Source organism: Trichechus manatus, unplaced genomic scaffold (assembly GCF_000243295.1).
Source record: "Trichechus manatus latirostris isolate Lorelei unplaced genomic scaffold, TriManLat1.0 scaffold00061, whole genome shotgun sequence".
In the NCBI taxonomy this organism is placed as follows: domain Eukaryota; kingdom Metazoa; phylum Chordata; class Mammalia; order Sirenia; family Trichechidae; genus Trichechus; species Trichechus manatus.
The window spans coordinates 3,055,796-3,077,004 of record NW_004443997.1 but is presented as its reverse complement, the minus strand read 5'-3'; the positions used below and the strand labels follow the sequence as shown (position 1 = coordinate 3,077,004).

Sequence of the window (21,209 nt, the reverse complement as noted above, 5' to 3'; positions counted from 1 at the left end):
AATGTTAATGTGATGGATTATATTAATTGATTTTCAAATGCTGAATCAGTCTTGTATACCTGGGATAAACCCCACTTGGTTATGTTGTATTATTCCTTTTATATAGTGTTGGGTTCAATTTGCTAATATTTTGTTGAGTTCTTTACTGTACAACTAGAGTGAATAATCACTATTTTTGGATATTCTACAGCAGGGGTTGGCAAATTTTTTCTGTAAAGGGCCAGATAGTAAATATTTTCGGCTTCATGGTCATTCAATTTCAGTTGAAACTACTCAACTCTGCCACTGGAGTGAGAAAGCAGCCATAGACAATACATAAATGAATGTGTATGGCTACCTTGTAATAAAACTTTACTGACAAAAACAGGAGAGGGGCTGGCTATGCCTCTTGGACAGTAGTCTCCAACCCCTGTTCTACATTACAGATAACTAAGTTGGCTAATGGTAAAGTACACTTTTGGACTTCTTTCCATACTTTAGAAGGCAGAATTCTTCAAAATAACAACTTCACAAAAGTTACTGCTTTGCTTTTCCACTCCTAGTCCCATTATGCTCAATTACAGTGGTGCACATTCAATTCTGGTTCAATTATGTTTCTTGATCTTTGAAACAGTCCTTCTCTAGAACTAAATAAACTTTTAAAAACTAAAAATTCAAGGAGATTTGACCAACTTCATAATTTGTACATATAACTGACAATTCTGCAGTTACTTTATCATTTCAAATAAAAATTCTTATTCACAATTTTCTCAAGAGTATGTGAAAGTAAAGGAGGTCATAAAAACTATTTTCTCCACTTATTTTTCCAGAGACTTACTGACTGGAGGTGGAGAGGGGTTGTTATTCTTTCACTTACCTGGTTTCCTGCCACAGAGATAGAAGGCTAGTCTGTCAGTCAGCTCGTACTGTATTTCTACAAGGCGTTCTGCCAGTTCATGGTGCCCTCCTTGCCTACCAAGAGGAAACAAAGTATCACTTATATTGTTCACCATTCAATGGCTTTAGAATATAAAAGTACAAAGACATCTCCGAAGACACCTGAACCACTTATCGAACACGACCTTGTAGACTGACTGACCTTCTTGTGTGAATACAGCGTCAAGGTCTACTTTGATTCCCATCTTTATAAACTGTTTCACAACTTGAACTACCTGATTTCTTTATTAGGGCCCTGTTGGGCAGTGGTTAAGTGTCTGGCTGCTAACCAAAAGGTTAATTTCTTTATTAATTTCCAAAACAGAGTATTCAATAAGGAATACAAGGATTTATGAGAGACAGAGAATAACTTGGTCCAATGAGAAGATAAAATTAATACATGGTCTAGGGTAGAGGTTCTTAAAAATTAACAAGAGTGCTTTAAAAAAATCTACAAATGTCCAGGCCTCACCCTTAGAAATTCTGAATCTATAAGGATGGGATGGGGCCTAGGCATCAGTATTTTGAAGAAGGGCCTTCCTCCGATGATTTTGATGCAGCCAGTCTGACTCTGGATGTGAGGGCTTCAATTCAGGGAGAGACAGACCAACCTAATACCCACCTCAGAACATCTGTAGCTACTTATTTTCAATTTCCATAACAGAAAATAATAGGAAATCTAAGTTTACCTTTCTTCATTCATGAAATAAGTATTTAAACTGCTTAAAATTCCTTTAGTAACAAAGCATAAATTATTACCTTGAGGGACTATTATATGCAAGGTACACATGAGGAAATTCCAAAGTGAGAGATAATAAGTATCATTTACCGAGAGCTCTCTTACCCTTAAAAGACCAAGTTTAGCTTCAGTCAGTTTCTCTTCCCAACACTTAAGGCACTACAAGATATCCTCCAACCTACCAAACTTCTTTGATTTTTTTAAGACGTAAATCTTTTTTTCCTCATTTTTTAACATCTGTGAAATCAGGAAGTATCCTACAACGTATGGTACACCATAATTCAATGGAGCCCTGGTGGCGTAGTGGTTAAGTGCTCAGCTGCTAACCAAAAGGTCGGCAGTTTGAATCCACCAGCCCCTCCTTGGAAACCCTATGGAGTAGTTCTACTCTGTCCTATAGGGTCGCTATGAGTTGGAATCAACTTGATGGCAATGGGTTTTCATAATTTAATTGGTCAAGTTTTTTCTTTCTTAGTGGTATATGAAATAATGATACATCATACAATCAATGGATTCTTAAATCTGATAATATCATGTATTCATCCATACCCGGCAACCTTAGCTCTTACTATTCCCAGGCACACTCTGCTCTATCCAGTCAGGTCTCCTGCTGTGCTGAATATGCCCTGCCAATCCCTACCTCCAAATCTTGACTCATTCCTTATTTCCTCTTTCATCTATCCAAATCCAACTCATTCATCCAAGACCACCTAAAGAAATTTCTTAATGATTTGTACCATAATGAAGAAGCCCTATAAATACATTTTAAGACCAACTACCCATTTTGGCAATGACTCACACAATATCTTGCCTTATTTAACTCTTATGCCTTTATGAATCATCTCTTCCAAGAGACACTAAATTCTAGGAGGGCCGAGTTTTGTCACTTCACCCATTTTTTCCTCTGCAGAGTGGAGTGAGTAGTGTTTCCCAGTTAACAGAGTTAATTTGGAAAAAGAAGAAAAGATGGTCGATTCTCAATCTCATTTAAAAGATACTCAAGTTTAACCTACGGGCTTATTTATTTAATCAACATTTTGTAGTTAAAATTTTTGAACAACAAAAAATTCACAGAATTTTACACTGAGCACCCAGATGTCCACCACCTGATAGCTACAATTAACATTTTACTGCACATGCTTAGTCACATATCTATCTATACAGATTTATTTTTAAATTCAAGTAATGAAGAAGAAGAGTATTAAAAACTTGAAGGGTGGGCTCTGTAATTCTCGATACTTGATTTGGACTCTGACTATGGCTCAAATACCACTCTGCTACAAAGGATCAAGTAAAAGATTGGAGCAGCCCTGGTGGTGCAGTGGTTAAGTACTTGGTTGCTAACTGAAAGGTTGTGCGTTTGAACCTACCAGCCGCTGTGCCGCAGAAAGATGTGGCAGCCTACTTCCATAAAGATTAAAGCCTTCGAAACCCTATGGGGCAGTTCTACTCTGTCCTATAGGGTTGCTATGAGTTGGAATCGACTCGACAGCAATGGGTTGGTTTGGGTGTTTGATACTCATCTTCCAATCTTTTACCCGCTGCAGTAAAAGACTGGAAGATGAGTATCAAACACCCAAACCAAACCTGTTGCTGCTGAGTCGATTCCGACTCATAGTAACCCTACAGGACAGAATAGAACCGTTCTACAGGGTTTCCAAGGAGTGGCTGGTGGATTCGAACTGGGGACCATTTGGTTAGCAGCTGAGCTCTTAACCACTGCTCCACCAGGGCTCTGGAAGATGAATACACAGGTTTATAATTCTACTCTTTCCTGACTTTCCCAGGCTCAGCTGACATGTGTTTGATATGCCTTCAACTGCAAAATAACAGAATGTAAATCTTTAAAGGGGTTAAATGCTAATCATACACAATTTAGCTAGGTAACAATGAATCATACCAACATAAAGAATCCCAGAGATAAGTGATAAGAATCTAGATCTCTTACCTTGCATAATCAACAGGAGTTTTCCCATTAGAATCTTGTGTGCCTGGGTCTGCTCCATATACTGCCAATAATTCAGCCTGTAAAATCTGCCCTGCTTTGGAGGCAACATGGAGTGGGGTGTTTCCTTTTTCCTAAGAATCATTAATAGAAAGTAGACAAAAAGTAAATTAACTAAAGGCTACATGAACACAACTAATTTCGTTTTAGTTTAATATCTGAATCAACCCATGCTTTCTTACAGGGTGAAAGAAGTTGGCTTGTGCTCCTAAAGATAACAGCCTCAAACAAGTTTCAAGATTCCCTGTTCTCACGCTTGAATGGAGTTGCTGAAAGACACACAAACAAAAAAGAATATTCGTTTAAAAGCAAAAAGAATGATGTACTACAGCAGCTGGCAGATCCTTTTAACACAAGTTTCACCAGTACTAAATAATCTTTATTTGGCTCAGCAAGGTGGATAAAGCAGTTTCTCCCCTGCTGGTCACGCCCCCTGGGCTGTAAGGTGGGGCCAGGCCCATAATACTGATAAGGAAATTAGTGCTGTGATGCTGACATGCCCAAATGCGTGTCCTGTCCAAGTGGCACAGCCAGAACTTGAGTGAGAGGCAGTATGAAGAGGTGGCTGAGCATGGCTCTGAAGTCTGATAGATCTGGATTTCAAACCATATCCCTTTCAAGTTGTGTGACTCAGAAAAAGTTCTTGAAGTTCTGAGCCTCAGTTTCCTTATCTCTAAAACTGTGATAATAAAGCCATCTATTCACAGGGTTATCACGAAGATTCAGTGATATAATACAATGAAGTGCCTTGCATTGAGCTTGCTGTTATTATGATGAGTTGTTGTTGCTGAACCTAGGGGTTTAGGGTTTTATATATTTTACACTGCATAAGCTACAGAACTCTGCCTTATGCCACATCCTCTCCACAGCATGATTCTTGGTCTGTAAGCAATACTTTAATTAAGTCTTCGGGGTGGGAAATAGGCCTGTGGTATACCAAATTCTGTACCATTGCAGAAAAGCTCTTACACATTCAGAAAATGAGCTGCCTTCCTTCCAGTCTAACCTAGAATTGTCCAAAATGCAATAACAACTTATCGTGGGAATGAAGAAATCTACTCTAACATCTGTATCTAAGTCTTCTCAGTTGATGAAAGTAACGATTACATGCATGTCTACATAAAATTTAAAATTCTGAATCTGAGTGCCAGCATTTTGTGTGAGCATTTGCCAAAGGCAGTGCTTTGAAAATAAAGATGTACATTTCTTGCAGCATTTCTCAAAAACATGCTAAGGCCCACATAAAGAAAACCAAATACTCATTTTACGAGTATCATAAGCCACTCCACGTTAACTCCAGCTTTGAGTCACACCTTGCTTTCTGAAGCTCCTACTCACAAAAGAATGTAGGACCATGAAGACGTTAGCTCTCTTCCTTTGGTACTTTTCCTAGTCCTCACTAGAAACAAATAATTGTCCCACAAACTCTCTAGTCCCCTCTAGAAACAAACTCTGAGATGGTTCCTATTTCAAAGTTAAAAAAACCAAACAAAAAATGTATAGAAGTATAATTTTAAAAATATATCTGAAAAACACAAATAGTTTTCTGGATATGTATCTTTCCTCTCTGCCCTTGCACCTCCATGAACATGAATGACTGTTATTTGAATTAAGATTAAAAATGAAACCAATTGCAAAAAAGGCTATTATTAATTATTTAGTGTACAGAAATGAGGTTTTTTCTTTTCTTCCTTTTTACAGTTTTTTCTTTTTCCCCAAACAAAAGAGTAAGCCGATTCATTCAGCTCTCTTAAGAATTTTCAAAGGTGCGACCCACCTTACTAAGATCTTTGGCAGTCACGCTATCATCATCCCGGCAGGGCAAGCGATGGACAAATGCTAACATCTGATACTTGGCTCTGATGAATTCTGCCTTATTGGGACTGGTTCAAAACAAAAAAGAAAACAGTTCACTTGCAGTTCAGATCCCACGTTCCCCATTCTTTACACTGTAGAAAGAAGAGGAAGTGACCCACATCACCCCCTTGAGAATCAAATGAACAATGGTAAAGTAGGTTCTAATGCTGTTTAAGGCCTGGAGTCTAAAAACATACATTAGTCATTATAATGGCCAGTCATTATAATACCTGCTTTTTATAGCCTCTTTCTTCACTGTGTAATTTCCTTAATTGACACAGCAACCAACCTTGTGAGGAAGAGACATTTAGCTCTGTCTCCTAGGCACAGCATCATGCAGACTGGTGCCCAGAACCTAGATTTCTGATCTGATTGCCTCTTGTTTGAGCACTAACTTTAAACCTGATTCCAACAAGGACCTCCAAGCCTTTGGCTCAAACTGCAGAAACCATTTAATCGTGCTGGGTAACCGTGCAAGAGATGGTCCCGCCCGCCTCCATGGGCATTTCTGACAGCAAAGAGCACAACGCACACTTGGGGTCACCACCTCCTGTGCTGCCCTTGTGAAGGCCAGTCAAAAATAGCGGCACTCCTTTCAGTGGGCCCCATTTGTTACGAAGAAATAAAAGTATTTATAAACATGTCACTCACTGTACTTTATCCTGTGGATTAGCTTTACGTCTTCCGCTCATAATAGAGGCAGGGTCCAGCAGAGAATGCTCCCATATAGAATTAGCACCATTATTATACAAGGTTTCAACCATCTAAAACCAAGCAGTATGAAAATAGCATTTTAATTTCCTTCCACGAATATTCAGTGGGAATCAGTGACTGAACTGAGAAAACAAAGCCCCGTCACAAACACTACCGTGACTGGGATATCACTCACATCACTGTTTCCTGATTTTGGAATCAGAAAGAACCTGAATGCAACATTCAGGTTTGACCAGTAGGATAGCTAAATACCTAAATGGGTTTGATTGAAAGGTAAGCCGCTGGACAGCTGCTCCAGGGGATAAAGATGTGGTAGCGTGCTTCCATAAAGATTTACAGCCTTGGAAACCACAGGGGGCAGTCCCACTCTACCCTCTAGGGTCGCTATGAGTCAGAATCAACTTCAAGGCAATGGGTTTGGTTGTTTATTTAAAACAGATTACCCAGAAGGATGCTTTGCCACCTTAGGCGGTGCTTCCTAAGCGGGATCGTTCAAATACTATTTTCAAGATTCTTAATGACCCATTTACCACGTATACTATTCACTTAATATTTTTCTTTAAATCCATTCACTTTTTAAGACTTTTACTAGCAATTATGGTTTTCCGTGCTAGTAAAATTTTTCTTATACACATTAATATCATGCAACTCTTAAAATAAATATTTGAATATTACCTACATCTGTCTTGAGTACCACTGGTGGCTCATAGACCATATTCTGGGAATTGTTACTTTAGGGGTAACCCTGGCATTTTGAACTACTCATCTCTGAACTTTATTCAGATCCTATGATATAATCTGGCTTTGTAAACACAGACCAGAGAGCAGTAAACACTCTTTCACATGAGAATGGATTGTTAGAAACTTCTAATCCCAATTTATTAATAAACTGTATCTCCCAATTTCATTTCAAAGCATGACTCCTGACGTGGCAGCCTGGCCCCGTCTGTTTTTTACATTAGGGGGAATATTTTCACATCAGAGATCCAAACCCACCTGTTCTGGTCCCTTGGTTCATCTGGGTCAAGTTTAAGGGACATGTTGTGCAGCTGCCATAGGTTTAGTAAAATGTGTACTCAAGACAAATGAAAGCAAAACACATGCTTAATTCTGAATTCCAGCAGAACTTAAAGAATGTGTGCTCCAAAACAGAAGTACAGGTGACATTCCATTGGACCCCCAATAAAACAAAAAGCCTGCTTAACACTTAGCAGAGTATTAAGCACTCAATCAAAACATGTTAACTTAATTTGGTTTCTGACCAGCAACAAAAATTTAAGAAAACTTAAATCGATGTTTCAGAAACTTCTGAGGAATCCCAGCTCTATCAAGGCAGGATAAAAGTTCTAAAAATGTTAGCAGGTACTCAGGAATAAGTACATTAATTAAAAGTTTCTAAGGCAGTAGCTTTTGAAACATTCATCATGGTAAGCGGAAAGGATAAACTATTTAAAAACAATTTCTGGTGACATTCTAGAAGTCAGCAGTGAAACATAACCAAGAAATTTTAATGACTACCACAGACATATATACAATCGAGCTTTTGGGACAAGATTTATGTTAGGAGGGGAAAAAAATCTTAAATGATGAATTCAATACAGACAACATTGACATATACAGCATTGATGGAAACAGCACCTCTACCCAATTACAATTCAAACATTTGTGAAAGATTTAAGAAGTATACTAGGAGAAAATTTAGCTGCTAAAACACTCTTTAGACACAGACTGGACTGGACTGTGGGACATACAATGATACTCGTGAAGAGTGTGCTTCTTAGCTCAAGTAGATACGTGAGACTAAATGGGCAGCTCCTGTCTAGAGCTGAGATGAGAAGGCAGAGAGGGTCAGGAGCTGGTCGAATGGACACAGGAAGTCTGGGGTGGAAAGGAGAAGTGTGCTCTCACAGTATAGAGAAAGCAATTAGGGTCGCATAACAATGTACGTATAAATTTTTGTATGAGAGACTAACTTGAATTGTAAACTTTCACTTAAACTACAATTAAAAAAAAAAAATTCAGTCGCTAAAACAATGATTCTTAAAAACTTAAATCACAAACTGAGAAGAAGAATTCTCATTCTTTACCTGAAGCAATGTCGGAGGCCAGGGTGTGTGTTTAAGATGCCTTACTTGAGAGATATGTCGCCCCAGACTCCGATGGACACTGCAGCACTCATCACATATAAAAGTTCCCCTGTTTACTGATGCCCAGGAAGGATCTGGAAAGAATGAAATATCAGTGGCAAGGATACCAGTTAGTTGCTATACTGCCAGATGGTAAAAGATGACTGAGGTTTGGTTTAAAAAAAAAAAAAGAAAGAAATTTTTGTTGGTTTAATATGGTAGTCAACATATCAGGCTGGTGATCCTGTCTGATGATACTAATTAAGCGAAATGTTAATTGATACTAATCAGTTATCTCCCTTCTGGTTCGGGGCCACAGTTTGTAGCCCTGATGTGGATCTCCCATCTCAGATGTATGCTCCTTTATTCAACATAAGAGAAACAAATTGAGAGGATACAGACGAATCATTTAAAATCCATGGCCCACAAACAGCAAGATAACACAATTTTGACAGTGAATTAGCAGTATAACATCTGAAGTAAATGGTGAAAAAGGCTGCTACTCTAATCCACTGCTACAAATCTATAGGCCTCTATGCTTAGCAGAAAGCAGCAAGTGACAGAACTATAGTCGTTCAGCTGCTATGGTTCTGAGGATAAACTGGGAAATGCTGTCTCCTCTGATATCCATTGTTGTTGTTGTTAGCTGTCATCCAGTCAATTCCGACTCATGGGGACCCCATGTGTTACAGAGTACAACTGCTCCATAGGGTTTCCTTGGCTGTTATCTTAATGAAAGCAGATCGCCAGGCCTATCTTCCATGGTACCACCAAGTGGGCTCAAACCACCAATCTTTAGGTTAGCAGTCAAGTGCAAACTGATATCCATTAGGTGTTTTAAATAAACTGTTCACTGAGTTCAACCCTCCGATTGATGTGAAAGAACATAAGCTTTAATAATAGCAGCTTCCAGAAGCAAAGTTGTAACATAAAAACAAATCGTATTTTTGATGCGTGTACAATACTTTTTTCCTACAAAGTCCCAGAGCTTCATTAGACATCCTTTGGAAGAAGGAATAATCCACACTTGGCAAGCAAAATGGATTTGGGCAAGTAAATCAAGCACTTCGAAACTCAAAAGAAAGGAAGACCTTCTACATTTCATCAGACTCACAATGGGGTGACAATAGGTGCCACTCAAGCTGAGCGGTCTAAGGGTTACGTTTCAAAATTCTGCAATGTCCACAAAAATCTCTAAAATGCATGTACATCATCTTTACCATTTTTAACAGTTTATTCAAACTCTTTCAAACCATATAATGAAAAGTTATGGGATTTCAATCAAAGACAAATCCTGGGAGTCAAAGAGTGTGGTGGTTAAGAGAATTGGCTCTGGAGACAAGCAGTACAGGGTTTGAACCCCAACTCTGCCACTTCTCACACAATGAACTCAGGCAAATTATTTCTTTGTGCCTCCTCACCATGGATTAAATGGGAATAACACATACATCTCAGGGCAGTGAGGATATCAAAAGTAAGTAAAATACCTCGCACACAGTAAGTGCTCAGTAATGTTAGCTGTTATATCTTTTATAAATTATTTTCTAAGCACCATTCAGATATTTCAAGAGCCCACTGAAATTCATGATCATTGAAAGAAATTTTTGATTGGAAAAACTTAAAAACATCAAATGTTTCATATAAATACTATACTATCATAGTGAAAATTTCAGCAGATTTTTCAGGTAATTGAACTCAGTGTGATGTAGTTAAGATAAACTACACTCATTAAAATAAACAAGCAAAACATTTAAGAAGAAATAATCATAGGTAAACGTTTGCTATGAAACAAAACAGAAACAAAATAAGTCAATGAAGTATAACTCTCTCAGTACTACTACACCATTCTAAAAAGCAAAGATTGTAAACATCAAGATAAAGTATCCCTAAAAAGATACATAACAGTGTTGTATTTTTGCAGTATGGTACTACTACTTATGAAGGGAAAAAAAGACTTTGTCTTGAAGCGTAGCTTCGATTTTCACATATCATCGAGAGAATTCACAGTATTCTTAGATGAAATGGAACAGGACTAGGACAGCAAGGATTTAATAATTAAGCAAGGCTCTCAATTAACCATTTTAACATTACGGATCACAATTCCATGGAAAGAGTACTAGAATGTTACAACAGAGTAAAATCAAATCCAGTTTGTATAAATAAGGTTGGGTGAAACCCTTCCAGTTTATGTGGATGTTTTGTGTCAGGGCTTCTTAACCTGGGCTCCACGGATGCCACAAATGAGCTTCAGAAGTGTCTGCGGCCCCACGGAGGAAACGTGCATAAAATTCTGTGTGGAGTATATACACATGCATTTTCTGGGGAAAGGGCCTTAACAATCAATCGTTAGATTCGCAAAGGAGTCACTAGGGCTTTGCAGAAAAGGCAGAACAAATTCCTAGCTGCTCAAGTTCACAGAACATTTCAAGGTAGCCTAATTATACTCAAAACAGGAAGGAAGTGACTCAAGTCTCTGTAGATTAGGTGCATGAGACAACTAAAATGATACAATGGAAGAGAAAATGTTCTGAAATGCATAAAACGCTGCAGAAAATGCAAGGCAGTATTTAGGGTGGCAATGGAGAAGCAACCTTTCCTTTACCCCACAACATCTACTGAGAAGTAAAGACTACTCATTCCAAGAGGAAGTTTGAAGCTAGACACATGTGAATCAAATATGACGCAGAAAGTTCAACTGAAAACAGGCAAGAAAAGAAGGAAGTGGAAACAAATAACGTTTTTAGAGACTAGGATTAATTTTGTATAACCCACGCTAACTAGTTTATAAAACACTTCTTTTTTACACTCCTCTACCCATCTCCCTGTCTACAAAGGAAACTGTTAACCCTGCTCACTATACAGACTACGAAAAAAAACACAACAGGTTTGAGTTATCACGTTGTTAGTTGCTGTCCAGTCGATTCCAAGTTATCATAGTACTATTTAAAATAAGCCTCAACTTCCAAGTGACAAGATGAAGTTGAGAACAGTTGCAACAACACCAGTGTTCAATGATTTCATTAAGATTGTTTATTGGACGCTATTGTGCCAAGGAGGCCATCTTACTTTTGAATTACTTCAAACTCAAAGCAGATAAACCCAAAAACTGAAAACAGGATATAATAACCTAGCCAGAGACGTGTCAACTCAATTCCAAATGCTAAGATAGATCTGAACTCTGTATCTGAAAACTGCGCATGGGCAGAAATGGTTTATGCCTATACTGCTGAATCCTCAAATGTGTATATTGCCAGTGATTTTGTGCTTCTTTGTTTTCGGTAAGTTGTAATTAATGTATGATTCAGAAATTCAAATCTCGCTTTAAAGGACTGCAAGACTTCTGTACTAAAGAACACAATAAAAAACAAAAAACAAACAAACAAAAAAAAAACACCTTAGATGAGATGATAAGAATACTCATTGTATCTTCCTAATCACTAAGCGAAACACTCCCGACTATCTCCATGGGAAGAATGAGGAAATCAAGACTTGGCCACACGAAGTCACAAGCTCAAGGTCACCCACACCTAGTCTGAACCCACGCTATTTCAGATCTCAAAACTTGAGACATGCTCTGCCTTCTAAGTGCTGGCTGTTTCTGCAAAAACCCGATGTCCTGGAGATTCTCCCCGGTGGAGTGGGAGCCGGGATGCCAGAAGCCTGGAAGGAATCTGCCCGTGGGCCCTCTGGCGGGTCTCGGTGAGGGAAGCCGCGAGCGTCGCCCATCTCGGGCAAGGTCCCCTTGCGCTGCAGGGGTCTGGATGGCTGGTGTGTGTGAGGGTGACACCTGCAGCCTCTGGGGGCCGCAGCCGGGAAGATGCTCGCATTTTACTTCTGTAATTGGTCTTCCTGTAGATTGCCCAAGCCCCTTCCTGTTGGGGGAGAAGCCCTGGACCCGGCCGCCTCCCCAGCCGGCCTGGGACCAAGGGGACGGGGAAGAGGGAGAGGCGGGAGGGCGGCGGCCCCCTCCCCGCCGGGCTCTGACAGGCCCGGAACGGGCCCTGCTCCAGGGCCGCCCCAGGCTCTCCCTCGCCGCGACCCCAGCCGCGAGGCGCGGGGCGGGGGGCTCCGCCGTCCGGATTCGCCCGACCTGAAGGGGCTGCCTCGGGGCAGGGGTCCGGGTCAGGAGAGCAGAGGGGAGCGGGCCCGGCCGGTGCGACTCACCCGGCCCGCTGCAGTCAGCGCACACCTCGCTGCTCCGGAGCCGCTTCGACATGGCTCCCACCTCCCACCCGCGGGGAACTAGGGGCCCCCGGACAGCGAAGGCGGCGGCGGCGGCGCTTCCGCTCTAACGGGTCCCCGCGGCGGCGCTGGCGACAGCGCCTCTCCCCTCAGCGCCTCGGAGCCCGCCCCAGCACGCACGCGCGGGGAGGTGTCCTTCAGCGACGGAAAGGTCATGTGACCGGAAAGGGCACACTGTTTTGTCGCCATCTTGAATGAGGGCAGATGTTTGCTTCGGGATTCTCTGCGTTACTTTTCAATCTTGAGTTTGGGATTCCCCCCCCGACACTGGGTCGCGAAACTCTGGTGGCGCAATGATTAAGAGCTACGGCTGTTAACTGAAAGGTCGGCAGTTCGAATCCACCATCTGCTCCTCGGGGACCCTATGGGGCAGTTCTACTTTGTCTTATAGGGTCGCAATGAGTCGGAATCCACTCCGTGGCAACGGGTTCGTTTTTTTTTTTCTCCCTCTGGGTAGCGGAAAGAGCCCTGGTGGCGCAGTGGTTAAAGCGATCGACTGCTAACCGAAAGGTCGGCTGTTGGGAACCTTCAGCGGCTCGGCCAAAAAGATGTGGCAGTCTGCAGTCCGCTTCCCTAGAAATTTATAGCTTTGGAAACCCTGTGGGGTCAATATGAGTCTAAACCGACTCCACGACAGTGGGTATTTTAGTGGTCTCTGGGTCGTTACAGGGTTGCTATGAGTCAGAATCCACTGGAGGGCAGTGAGTGAGTTTTTTCCCTGGAAGAGATACTGCTTTCCCAGTACTGATTAATTCCGGGGGAAGCTGCAAAACCTAGAGACCACAGAGAGCTCTGCAGCCACAACTTTCCTGAGGCAATCAGTGGTCAAGTTACTTAGTGTAACTTTGGCCAAGTTAGTTCATTCATTCATTCAACAAATATTTATTGTCTACTGTGCACTGTCCGATGACGCTTACGAGGAGCCCTGGTGGTGTAGTGGTTAAAGTGCCGAACAGCTAACCAGAAGGTCCGCGGTTGGAACTCACCAGCTGCTCACCAGGAGAAAGATAGGACAGTTTGCTTCCCTGAAGATTTACAGCCTTGGTAACTTTTAGGGAACTGCCCACAGCGTCCCCAAGGAGTAAATGTTGGATCGGACCTTTTGGTTCTTAACCACTGTGCTACCAGGGCTCCACTCTGTCCTATAGGGTCGCTATATTTGGACTCCACAGCAGTGGGTTTGGTTTTGGTTATGCAGCTTACATTCTACTGGGGTGGTTGTTGTTAGGTGCCCTCGAGTCTGTTCCGACTCATAGTGACCCCATAGGGTTGCCCCCATAGAGTTTCCAAGGAGCGGCTGGTGGATTGGAACTGCGAACCTTTTGGTTAGCAGCGGAGCTCTTAACCACTGCACCACCAGGGTTCCTAACTTCTTTAGGCTGCAGTTTTAATCTCATTTGCAAAATGGAGATAATCTATTATCTACATCCAGCCCATGATTTGTCTTTTTTGTATGGCCTGCAATCTAAGAATGTTTTTCACATTTCAAAAGAGTTTTAAACAGAATAAAAAGGAGTGAAATAGGAAAAGAAAAAAGAAGAGGAACAAAAATATACATCAGAATTCATATGTGACCCACAAAGCCTAAATAGTTACTGTCTGGCCAAGGACAAATGGATTAATTTATGGAAAAGTGTGGTGTGCCTACCCCATAGTAAGCACCTCAATAAATTGTAGCTATTATTATTACTGGAGCCCTGGTGGTGCTGTGGTTAAGAATTTGGCTGCTAACTAAAAAATCAGTAGTTCAAATCCACCAGCCGATTCATGGAAAGCATATGGGGCAGTTCTAGTGTGTTTTACTATTATTGGTATTGCTATTATTTTCAAGTCACTACTTTTCTTCCTGTACTTCAAATTTGAAAAGAATAGATAATCCAGAGTAATTTACAGGATAGTGTGAGGTAAACATGATGGGGTTAGTCAGTGTGAAGGAGAGGAGATGTGACTCTAGTGCTAATGAATATTTATTGTATGTATTACATGTAAACACAGTTATAATCTCCATTCAGCAAATATTGGATGCCTGTTATGGGTCAGGAACTGTTTTGGCTTTAGGTAATCCAGTAAACAAGACAGATTTGGAGTTTTCAGACTAATAAGACAGGAGAGATGTTCAGGAAACATGGGGCGATGGAAAGAGAAGATTAAGTTGCACAAGACTTTTGAAAGAATGAGAAATCCTGGAAGAGGCCTCAGAAGCACTGGTCCTTGGTCCATCTCTCCAGCTTGATAAATGCATGGTGTGGGAATAGCCACATAGTTCCCACACATTCCACAGTTACAGTCTATGAGTACTATCCCGATGCTCCTGCACCCTGTTTTGGTTCCCCGACTCACAAGTGGACTCAACACGTGGAGAATGGATTAGCCTAGGATTCTTGAACAGCTGTTGTTGCAGGCGTCTGAAAAGCTGGCTGTGCATAAGCAGAGAAGGCCCAGGGGATGCTTTCAGAATGGATTGAATAACTTTGCCCAGCTACGTGGTCAAGTTGTAGACAGCTGAGCAGAAGCAGCAGCAGGAAGCTTAGGATGGGGAGCAGCTATAAATTGACTTGGCTCTTCATTGAGGCAAGGAGGTACAGCGTCTGAGGTTGAAACTCAAAGGATGAACTTCATATTTGCAGATTGTTGTTAAGTCTCAGTATTATATATCAGTCTTTTCAGTCATAATCCAAAATCCAAATGGTTAGCTTCAAAAATAAATGACACTCGTATGTAGGATAAACCATTATCATAGTGAGCTTGGAATCATAACCCAGTTTAGAGTTCAGATAGAACAGTGGTTCTCACCTAGGGACCATTTTTCTCCCCCAGGGGACATCTGACAATATCTGGAGACATTTTTTGGAGGGTGCTACTAGCATAGAGTGGGTAGAAGCCAGGTATGCTGTTTAACATCCTGCAAAGCACAGGACAGCTCCCACAACAAACTATCCGGTCCAAAATGTGCCAAGGTTGAGAAACTCTGTGATAGAACTATCTCCTTATTACGCAAATATTTAATGCCACTCCTCCAGGGTTTATAGTTCCTCCTTTAAAATTGTTTGGTGTTGCCCACTTCCAAAATGGCTTCTGACCGATCGTGGAAGCATCTGCCCTGGTGCAAAAAGGCTGCAAGGGAGTCGGTAGCCCGAATGGTTTAGCCCAGGCCCCTGTTGTCACCCCCCTGACCGCTGAGCCAATGGAAGAGGCCCAGTTGTGGACCGGACCATTTGGGATCAATAAAGCAGGAGGAGAGAGGCTGGTGACGGGTAGACCAAGTTTTCCATGTCAAGATCCTGGGAAGAGAGAGGGAATTGTAACTCTGTTTTAAGTATTACACTATGTTCCCGGTGTGAAGTTGGAGGTGAGTGCAGTTGGGTGGACACCGGACCGACCACTTTGCCTCGTCCTCCCCCGCCGTAGCGTGCGGTGGTTCGCTCCCCGCACTTCCCTGTTTGGGACAGTTCGGCCCCCAGAAGTCGGTTCGGGAGCTGTCAGCGCGGGCGGGAGCGCGGCGGGGCACGGGGTGGGCGCGGCCGACCCGGTCCCCGACCCGGCCCGCGACCCCCGACCTCCCGCGCACCACGCACCCGGCCCGCTAGGCCACCCAGCCCGCTAGGCTACCCGGCCGCGCCCCTCGTCTGCTCGCTCGCCTCGTCCTCTCGCTCGACTGCCGCCGGCGGGCTCCGGAGACCCCGCCGGGGCTGAGGCTTCTGGCGAGCGGGCGTCGAGGGCCCGGCTGCGGCCTCCTCGCCATGTCCTCGGCCCGCGACGCCAGCGATCACTACCCCCTGCATCGCCTGGTCTGGAACAACGACTACCGGCAGCTGGAGAAGGAGTTGCGGGACCAGGTGAGGGGCGGGGTAGGGCGAGGGTCCGCCCCTGGTTAGGGGGAGTCGAGGATCGCTTTGACTCCCTAAGCCCATTTCCAAGCCCCTGCCCTCGGGGTCCCAAGGATCCCTTCAGCTCTGCAATCGTGGGACGGCAATAATAACAGGACGTGTACTGAGCACTTACTATGTGCCAAGCCCTGTGCCGAGGGCTTTATATACATCATCTATTCTAACCTTTCTAGTATCCTTAGGAGGTGGGTATTATTAGTCCATTTGACAGAGAAGGAAACTGAGGATCTCAGAGGTTATGGGCCTTGTGCAAGGTCGCCCAGCTAATAAATTTGCCAAGTCGGGATTTTAACTCAGACTGGCTGGCTCCAGAGAGCATCATTTGGCTCCAGAGAGAGCACTGTCTTTACCATTAGGCTCTACTACCTCTCTCCAAGACTTACACATTAGGCTCTACTATCCTCTCTGGAAAACGTACACACCTCACCTCACCTCACCCACCGTTGTTGTAAGGTAGGGCTTGGTTAAGGTTTGGAGTCCCGGTTCTAACTTGGTCTGTGTGACCTTGGGCAAGGCATTTCCCCTCTCTGGCCCACATCAGCTTATCTGCAGAATGAGGGTGGGCAAACCCAGTACTCTACTACATTGATAGGTCTGGGGTGAGGTCCAGGATTCAGCATTTTAACCGGCTCCCTAGGGTGGCTGATACCTACTAAAGTTTGAGAGTCACTGGTGTACAGGAGCCTCACTATCCTTCCTTGTTCTAAAGTGCTTTGATTTCTTGTCTTTTATTTTATTTATTTATTGCCGTCTCTTCTCAACTGGTTCTCACCTGGAGGTGATTTTGCCCCGAGGGAGCATTTGGCAATGTCTGGAGACATTTTTGGTTGTTAGGAGTGGGGAGGTGGGGTGCTACTGGCATCTAGTGGGAAGGATGCTGCTAAACATCCTACAGTGCACAGGACAGCCCCCCAGAACGGAATTATCTGGCCCAAAATGTCAGTAGTGTCTTGGTTGAGAAACTATGCTTTAAAGGCCTCCCAGCAATCCTGGGAGGTGTTGTTGCTGTTAGGTTACAAGCTAACAGACTTAACAGGATAAGGATCTGTAATTACTTCTGAAATATGGTATAATTGTTCTTGTTGGGTCTACTCATTTTATCTAGTGGGCTAAAGTCCTGGTCTTTGAATGGCTCAAAATTGGCCCTATAGTTGTGAAGAAATTTTCGAGGAAAAGGATGATCGTTTTTCTTTTGGTTGGCAAAAACTGAGCCAGGTCAGCATCACCCCATTTGCTGAACGCTAACTGCTAAGTGTTTGCTTGCACCCTGCCACATTTCTTTTAAATCTGTCAAGCACCCACTGAAAGTCAAAAGTCTCTCTTTTGTTTAAATCCTCTGTCCAGAAAGAAGAAACTTTTGTAAGAATCATTGGTCTTAATTAGATAACACCACCACTATTGAAGAGTTAAGGAGAGAAAGTGACACAGGCCCCAGATTAAATGATTCACCATTGGGCATCCCAGCATACCTGATGATTTAATTCCCCTTCTTTTACTGGGTTTGGCTCAGAGGGAATCCTCCATCATTTTACTCAGCTCTATCTTTAAGTCTCACCTGGGACACTTTAAAAAATGACTAGATTAATTCTGGTTTTTAGGTGTCTGCTGCATTTTTGTATCTGCAGTTACTCATTATTGTGTCTGCCCCAGCTTCTTGTAAAAGTATAAAGAAAGCCACAGAATTAAAATCTGATTTGAATTGAGAGGCTCATCATCATCATTAAACCATCCACTCTTTCAATGCCGATTCTTGAAAACAGCAGGCTTTCTATTCAAGGGAGACAAAGAAAAGAGTTTAAATAAATTGCATTTTTTTGACAGAATATTAGTACTTGTTTAATAAAACAATAACAAACAAGGTCTTGGCTTATAATCTAAAATATGACCTAGTTGAATTCTCTCTTTTTCCCGCGAACTGTGATAAAAGTGTTCTTTGAAAGTTCTCTGCGCCTCTTACCTTAAACAATGTTAAGGACATTTATGACTAGGGATTATAATTTTGCAGCAGATTTTTCCGGAGTAAATTGGTCCTTAATTCCTTCATTTGTCAAGAAGGCTAAGGAAGAATATTCATACTTGTCAATTATTTGGTTTTGACTTTGTTCTTGGTTATCACTGTAGATCATTTCATGGCATACCACTTCCCTCTGGGAAAGAGACAGTTGAAGTGTAGTCATAAAGAATGTCTTGACTCTGGAAGCCTGTCCTGCATGACCATGTAATCCAATTTGGTCCTGCAACTTGGTCATTGAAAAGTCCAGACAGGCTGACTTCATAGACATGTGTCTTGTGCAGCAGGGCCTGTGCTCGGAAGGGTCCCATATTTGGTTTAATGTTCTGCTGTCACAGTCTTGAAATTCTTAATTATTTTTTAATAATGGGCCTTGCATTTCATTTTTCACTGAGCCCTGTAAATTACATAACTTCTCAGGGTCCAGAAGTTGATAATTGATAACATTAAAATATATAGTAGAAGTATTTTGTCCCTTTCATATTTATCTAGATCCTCTATTGATTTATGAAACAGCTACCTACCTCTGTGGCGTGGAGGCATTTGGGTTTAATGGCCAGCACTAATGCTGATTAATTTCGGAGCGTGGGCAAGTTATTTACCTTTGCTAAATGGTTTCATCATTTGTCAAAATAGGGAGAGTAACACTGAAAGCTTATTATTTTGCCAGATGGCATGTGCTGAAGTGTTTTATGTGCAGTCTTAGATTTAATTCTCACACCAACCCTCTGAGATGCATACTATTATGATTCCCATTATACAGATGAGGAAACTGAGGTGAAGAGAGCCTCAGTCACACACCTAGCTAGTGGCCAAGCCAGGATTTGAACCCATAAAGTAGGACTCTGTCCAGATCCTGTATTCTTAACCACTTCGCCATACTTCTTCCAATGAGAATGCCCCCATTTCAGGAGAATAAGAAAGATATGGATCTGAAAATGTAGGCACATAGCAAATGGGAGCAATACCATTTACCAGGAGCTGCTGCTGCTGTTATTATAATCATTTTTCAACCTGTGAATTTAGCTTCTTTTATTTATCTTCCAGTTTTTCTACAAGGAACATGTATTGATTGCACAGTTCAAAAACAGAAAACTCCTATCATCCCAGCAGTAAAACCAGCTGTTTCATTTAACGTTTGTTTGCCAGTGCGTTTCTGCTGTCCTCTCCTCATTCCTCCCATCACACGAGTGGGACTCGCAGCAGGCACACTGGCAGCTGTAAGAAGTTTATTTTGTTCCAGAGACAGCAGCACAAAAAGAGTCCAATCTGTCTAGATGAAGAGGATAAGGCCATGTTTGAGTGTGTGCGAGCCAGCCCCAATCCTGCAGTCTTGCTCTAATAGCTGGCGCTCGGGTAACTTTGCCAACGATGAGATTGTTTCAAGCTCTCAATGTTTGCTCAGCAGAGGCATTTAATAAAATGCCTCTTAACCCATAAGCTCTGCTGTCTTTAATGTTCAGTGGGGCCTTGAGAGCTACTTGCTGAAGTTGAAACTATTTGTTTTCTGGTTATGTCATTTGTCATTTTGCTAGAGGGGTGTGTTAAACTCCTTTGACCTTCTTTCTGATGCTGGGAGAACAAATAAAAAATTGAATGCACCTTAGACAGGCTAGGGGAAACCCTGGGACTGGGGAGGGTGGAGAGTGGCAGATGAGGACTGACCTCAGGGTGGGAGTCAGCAGCTGAAAGCACAGCATCCAGGCCAGAGAAAGAGGTTGGTCCAGACAGGGAACCATCCTGGGCTTCTCAGCCCCAGCCCATGGGCAGGCCAGGTGAGGCCACTGGGCACACAGTCCAGGCGGTTGGCTGGAGGCCTGCTGTGCGCCAGCCAGGGGCCAGGCAACCAAGATAAAGACCCTAGAGCCTACTCTCAAGTGCTTCCCCTTGGCTGTTGGGGCTCAGGCTTACTTTAGGGAACCAGGCGTATGAATACCCCTTTCCGCCTGCCTTGGGGTAGGGTAACCAGCTGTGGCCACAGCTCCAAAGGACCAGGGAAAACTGAGAGTGAAAAGGAGTGGGGTGGTTGACTCTGCTGAGAGAGTGAAGGGGTCAGTTAGCAAGCCTCTTGCAGGAGGCCCCCCCCAAGAGGTAACAGTGATGCTTTGTGAAGTGCTTACTGCATGCCGGATACCATTCTGAGCCTTTACATTTTCAGTGAATCTCCACAACAGCAGTGAGGTGTAGTAGGTGCTGTCATTATCCCCATTGTGCAGATGTGGACACTGAGGCACAGAGGGGTGCAGTCATTCACTAAGGCTAGTGAGGAAGCTGGAACTGAGGCTCCAGTTGTCTGATTCTGCAGGCTGCATTCTAAGCTTGGCCTTCTGCAGCCTCCAGAAGGCAGGATGGTAAACAAGGCTTTGAGCAACAAATGGGCTTAAATCAGGCTTTGATCAAGAAAGTGGGCTTACATCAGCAAGAGGGAAGGAGATTTGCAGAAATCTCATTCCTTTTCTTCTTTTGGAATGCTATTATAGTTAAATGGGTTGAATATTTTTTAGTTGGATATAACCCATGGCTGAAAACAGAAGAACTTAAACCATCAGTTTTGAAAGTGAATTCCAGTTACATTCTGTTATGGATTAAATTGTGTCCTTGAAAAATGTGTGTCAACTAGGCTAGGCCATGATTCCCAGTATTGTGTGATTGTCCACCATTTTGTCATCTGATGTGATTTTCCTATGTGTTGTAAATCCTACCTCTATGATGT

At 42.7% G+C, this 21,209-nt stretch overlaps 2 protein-coding genes across 2 annotated transcripts in view; one reads left to right on the top strand and one right to left on the bottom strand.

Annotated features, from left to right (window-relative positions):
• Positions 1-12,677, bottom strand: part of GIT2 (GIT ArfGAP 2) — a 53,596-nt gene extending 40,919 nt beyond the window's left edge. The window contains 7 exon segments of the mRNA XM_004378983.2: positions 857-951; positions 3,603-3,733; positions 3,842-3,928; positions 5,437-5,542; positions 6,168-6,280; positions 8,318-8,451; positions 12,521-12,677. Coding sequence (XP_004379040.1) covers positions 857-951; positions 3,603-3,733; positions 3,842-3,928; positions 5,437-5,542; positions 6,168-6,280; positions 8,318-8,451; positions 12,521-12,572 — 718 coding nt within the window. The 5' untranslated portion in view covers positions 12,573-12,677.
• A 3,467-nt stretch (positions 12,678-16,144) lies between these two features.
• Positions 16,145-21,209, top strand: part of ANKRD13A (ankyrin repeat domain 13A) — a 41,838-nt gene continuing 36,773 nt past the window's right edge. The window contains exon 1 of the mRNA XM_023733723.1: positions 16,145-16,434. Coding sequence (XP_023589491.1) covers positions 16,339-16,434 — 96 coding nt within the window. The 5' untranslated portion in view covers positions 16,145-16,338. The remainder of the gene's footprint in view (positions 16,435-21,209) is intronic.